Genomic DNA, 5,612 nt, shown 5'->3' on the forward strand with positions numbered 1-5,612 from the left:
TTTTAATCTTTAATTCATACTTTTTATATTAATGGTTTACAATTAGTATTTTGTATCAAAATCTGATGAAAAATTATTTTTATAATTTTTAAAGTCGAATTTGTATTTATTAACAATTAAAAACTAAAATTTCACAATATTATATCCATATGGTTTAATTATTAGTTAATAATTACAAATATTGAGAATTAAATTATCAAAGTTTTATATCAGTTTAATAACATATTTATAAGTATTTTTCTAATCAAAACTTAATTTATATAATTAAATTACTATTTATTAATTATTATTATTATTATTATTTATTAACCGAAACTAGGATAAATTCAGAATAAATAGTTAAAAATCGATTTTTATTATCATTAACTGATGAAAATTTGTAATATAATAGATCTGATGAAAACATAATTTTTATAAATTTATTTGATCAATTAAATAATTATTATGTATTTATTATTGAATCGGCTAGTATATATATAATGAAAAATCTATATAAATTGTTGTAAACTCTTAAAACAGTAAAAATAATTTTTATAGAATGTAATTAACTTATAATAATTATTAGAATCAAAAATATAATTTATACATTATTTGGAATATTTATTCTTTATTTAGTTATATACCGAAATTGTTTAATTATTAGATAAATCGAATAAAAATAAAATTTACGGATAAACCACCTAGGAAAAAAATTTTGCTTCCTGATTTCGAATCCGAATGAACTTCAGATCTGTCGATGATGATTTGACGATGATTCGATGAAGATGATGACGACGGTGAACAAACAAGATGACGAAGAACATGAACTAACAAGCGTTATAAATCGGACAAACCCTACCCATTCCTTGACGGCGATGCGAAGTGCCGGAGAAAGTTAGAAGAAGAAGATGAGAGATGATGATGATAAAAAGTCGAATCAAAGATAAAAAGTATGAATTAAAGATTAAAAAAAAAAGATAAAAATTCGAATTAAAAAGTTGAGGGACTCGGATTGCAATTTTGTGTATAAACGAAGGACCAACGAAGCAAAAAAGTCAAAGAAAAGAGTAAAAAGACGATTTTACCCTCACATGCATGGCACATGTCAAAGGTTAACGGCCAATTTAGACGGAAGTTAGACGGAGGGACTCGGATTGCAAAATTTTGCAATTTTAAGCACTCGAAAATCCAAAAAAAAAAACTTGAGGGACTCGGATTGCAAGTTCGTGTATAATTGAAGGACCAACGGAGCAAAAAAGTCTATTATTAACTGATTCTTTTGATATTCTAAAAGATGGTGTTAACGATGCCGGAGTTGCAATGTTATATGGATATTCACCAGTTGTATTTGTCGTATGTTCAAAAATGTTTTCTTTCATCATACTTGATGTATATGGGGTTGTAGATGAAGTCACCACTTTTGATCGAGTTGTATTGGTTATATGTGAATAATCAATGTATAAGATTTGAATTTAAAAATACAGAATAAATATTATTTTCATATATACACCATAGATTTACAAAACTTTTGTTGTAATAACATGAAACACCCGTTAGAATTGAACAAAACTTTTGTTTGCTCCAAGGTCTTCAGGAGTTTGTACCAATATAGGAAACACGCCTCGTCAAGAATAACAATTACGGGATGGGTTTATGTACAAATACCACAAATGGTGATATTTAAAATCAAGCCTTAAACTGAAACAAACTTAAAATTATAAGCCAAGCTTTAAACTTACAAAATTTAAAACCGAAAGTCATCAAATCAATTCAGATTAAAATTCAAATTTAGTACCAAAAACTCATCATTTAGTAGATAAGTCAACATCTGGTCGGGATTAATTAATGTCTTTCATTCAGTAGCCTTCTAAACGAGCTGCTTAAATTTCTTATATCTATCGGTCTTGATTCACTTGAAAAGCGTTGCACCTCACTTGTCAACTTAATCTAACAACAACAACAACAACAACAACAACAACAACAAACATCTTAATTAGAATGCATATATACAAAAAAATAAAAGATCGAGGTTTAAGATATACATACATAATATAATATATATACATACCTTCCTTTGCAGAAGCTCTTCTGCAGTTGCTGCTGGATTATCCAAGAGCCACATGGTTGTGACGGCGATAGCATTCTCGATTTTCTCCATGCTGTTCCGGTGCACCCTTTTCTTGAAATCATCATCGCCGAGTTTATTTTTAATATAATATAAGCAGTTTTCTAATGCATTGTATGCATCCACTCTCTTCTTAAATTCTTGATCCTCATATTTGTATCTTTCACCGTCTTTAACCATCTTCTCAATTTCTTGTTTGGAGAGTCTTCCATTTTCATTGGTAATGATAAGTTTCTCCGTCTTACCAGTCGATAAGATCCTTGACGTGACTGTCAGGATACCGTCAGCATCTATGTTAAAGATAATCTCAATTGATGAAGTCAATCGGGGAGCAGGTGGAATACCAGAAACTGTATACTTCCCCAACAGATGGTTATCAATAGATCTTGCTCTTTCACCTTGATACACCTTGATGAGCGCAGTCGTTTGATTATCGTGAAGCGTACAACATATATGGGATTTGTTTGTTGGTATTGGAGTGTTTCGCGGTATGATAGCATGAAATAGGTCTTCATATAACTCTACACCAAGTGACAAAGGAGTGACGTCTACTAGCACCAAATCACGAACATAGTTATTTGTATTATTATCATCACGTCCTCCTAATTTTGCAGCCATAACGGCGGCACCGTACGCAACAGCCTCATCAGGGTTCACACCCTTGCAAAGCTCCTTACCATCAAAATAATCTTCTAACATACTTTGAACCTTAGGTATCCTAGTCGAGCCACCAACTAGAACAATCTCATCTACTTGTGATTTCTCCATCATGGCGTCGTGTAAACATTTTTCTACGATCTTGATACAAGAGTCAAACATGCTCTTGTTCAGATCTTCAAATTTAGCTCGAGTAAAGTTGATAGAAAAATCAATCCCCTCGTGCAAGCAATCCACTTGGATTGACGTTTGAACACTACACGAGAGAATCCTTTTTGCTTTCTCACAAGCAGATCTTAACCTCCCTATCGCTCTTTGATTCCCATTTAAGTCCTTACGATACTTCCTTTTAAATTCAACAACGCAATGCTCCAACATTCGATTATCAAAATCCTCACCTCCCAAATGAGTGTCACCAGAAACAGCTATCACCTCAAACTTACCCCCTCCCCTCTTAATAGTCACTATAGAGACATCAAAAGTACCACCACCCAAATCAAAGATGAGCACATTTTTATCATATTCAGACATGTTGTTGTCTAAACCATAAGTGATTGCAGCAGCAGTGGGCTCATTAATGATGCGGATAACGTGTAAGCCAGCGATAGTGCCTGCATCCTTTGTAGCTTGACGTTGGGAATCATTAAAATAAGCTGGAACGGTGATAACCACATCTTTCACAACTTGTCCAAGGTAGGCCTCTGCGGTTTCTTTCATCTTACCAAGAATCATTGATGAAATTTCTTCGGCCGTGAATTCCTTATCAAAACCTTTGTAGGTGACAACGATCTTTGGTGTGTCGGAAGGACCTTCTATGACTTTAAAAGGCCACAACTTCATGTCATCCTGCACTTTGCTATCACTATAATTCCGTCCAATCAACCTCTTTGCATCTGAAAAAATATATATTTTCTATTTAATTAATTATTTATAAAAAAGAAAATTATGTCAACTAACAAAATTAAGCTAGCTGGTCATTGTTACTTGTTAATTACTCCATTTGTTTAATTGTCCTCTGTACTAAAACATGAAGTGGATTTTCTTATTCTTTTCTCTACATCATCCATTATTAAAATTATCTAATTAAATAAATTACCCCGTACTACTTACAATGTAAACCCAAATAGTGCGTATCTCGTGATTATTATTTTATTTATTATTTATTTATTTTTTTGAACGGCGATAGGCAAGTTTAATTTCCTAACTCGCAAAAAGTTTCAAAGCTTTCGGAAAGTACTGTTAAAGTGATACTTAAGCCATAGCAAAGATGATTAATTTAATTTTGTTAAATTTTTTTTTTTTTTTTTGTTACTCAGGAACCCCCCTACGAACGAATCTTTGACTCCCCCGCAGAGGGTAAACCTGGGGGAACGAGCCCGCTGAGTGCCAGACCCGCTACCGGGTGAATTGTCTTTCGACATCCCTCCAGTCATCTCCCTTTTTGAACAAGCCGATGCGGAACTCAAACTCGAACCCGGGTGGATGCTATCATGGGGATAGCTCAGTGACCATCCAGGCTATGCCCGGATGGTTATTTTGTTAACTTCAATTCACTTAATTACCAAGACAAAATTAAATTAAAATAAAACCGACCAGGCCACTAGTGGGAATTGAACTAGATGGATGATTAATTAATTACGTACGTACCAAATATGGTGTTGGTAGGATTCATAGGTAGTTGATTCTTGGCAGCTTCGCCAATGAGACGATCATTAGGAGTGAAAGCAACGGAAGAAGGTGTAGTTCGGTTGCCTTGATCATTCGCTATGATTTCGACTCGATTATGCTTCCATACGCCAACACATGAGTACGTTGTTCCCAAGTCAATTCCTATCGCCACCGCCGCCTCCTTTCGTCTTCTGCTATCCATTTTTTTTATTTTCTATTTTTATTATATGTACGTACGTTACCTGATCGATCGATCGATTGCCTCAACCTATGTGTATATATTATATGTAATTCGATTCGTTATATATGCATTTGTTTAAGGTGCGTGCGTGACTATATATAGATGTATATATATGTCTAAGATTGTTTCCATCTCTAAAAGATTTCTTGCTTGAAATAAGCATGTCTTGCCATTATTTTATATATGGTGATATATTTTGTATATTAATACTAAAAAATCTACACGATTTCATTGTTTTTCTTTCAAGGTAATAAACTCTAAAAAAGGACAGTTATGTACCCAATTAATTAAGTATATTTTTTATTATTATTTCATTATATTAATTATTATTGTTTCTGGTCACAAGAATTTGTTTCTGGGTATGATGTTATGTTAATTGATCCAAGTTGGATTCAGTTAAATCTTTGGGTATTGAGGCCTCGTTAGAAAGCAGGCCAATTAATGAAGTCATAAAATTAGATGGGCCGCATTTTAACCTTGATGCAGGAGGAGAGATTAAACAACGGGCCTAATGAGGTTGGAGATATTGGGTCGCAAGAAGATGAGGGGGTTACGGAACCATTACTAACTTTTGAAGATATAAAACTTAAATTGTCGTCTATATGAGTTTGTGCTATTTAAAAAAAATTATATTAATTATCTTACCCTACTATTTGCCACGCAAAAAACTGTGGTTTGCATAACTAAAACGACACCCTACTATTTGCCACGCAAAAAGCTGTGGTTTGCATAACTAAAACGACAATGTGATTTTTTTTATAGGGGTACTACAATCCCTACTATTTGCCACGCAAAAAGTTGTGGTTTGCATAACTAAAACGACAATGTGATTTTTTTTATAGTGTCAAATATGGTAGGCTAATAAATTTGTTAAAATAAACATGTGGATGCAGTAGGTGGATGTTGAAAGGTCAAATGGATGGTAGGTGAATGCATGACAGG

The 5,612-nt window shown here is 33.3% G+C and overlaps 1 protein-coding gene across 1 annotated transcript; it reads right to left on the reverse strand.

Moving 5' to 3' along the window:
* Positions 1 to 1,665: 1,665 nt before the first annotated feature.
* LOC139839513 (heat shock cognate 70 kDa protein-like) lies at positions 1,666 to 4,592 on the reverse strand. The gene is made up of 3 exons (XM_071829593.1): positions 4,409 to 4,592; positions 2,048 to 3,654; positions 1,666 to 1,677 (listed from the first exon to the last, which is right to left on the reverse strand). Exons 1-3 carry the CDS (start codon positions 4,431 to 4,433, stop codon positions 1,666 to 1,668), a joined length of 1,644 nt encoding a protein of 547 aa, XP_071685694.1. The 5' UTR covers positions 4,434 to 4,592.
* Between the last annotated feature and the right edge of the window lie 1,020 nt (positions 4,593 to 5,612).

The sequence above is a fragment of the Rutidosis leptorrhynchoides genome, chromosome 4 (genome assembly GCF_046630445.1).
Source record: "Rutidosis leptorrhynchoides isolate AG116_Rl617_1_P2 chromosome 4, CSIRO_AGI_Rlap_v1, whole genome shotgun sequence".
Lineage (NCBI taxonomy): Eukaryota > Viridiplantae > Streptophyta > Magnoliopsida > Asterales > Asteraceae > Rutidosis > Rutidosis leptorrhynchoides.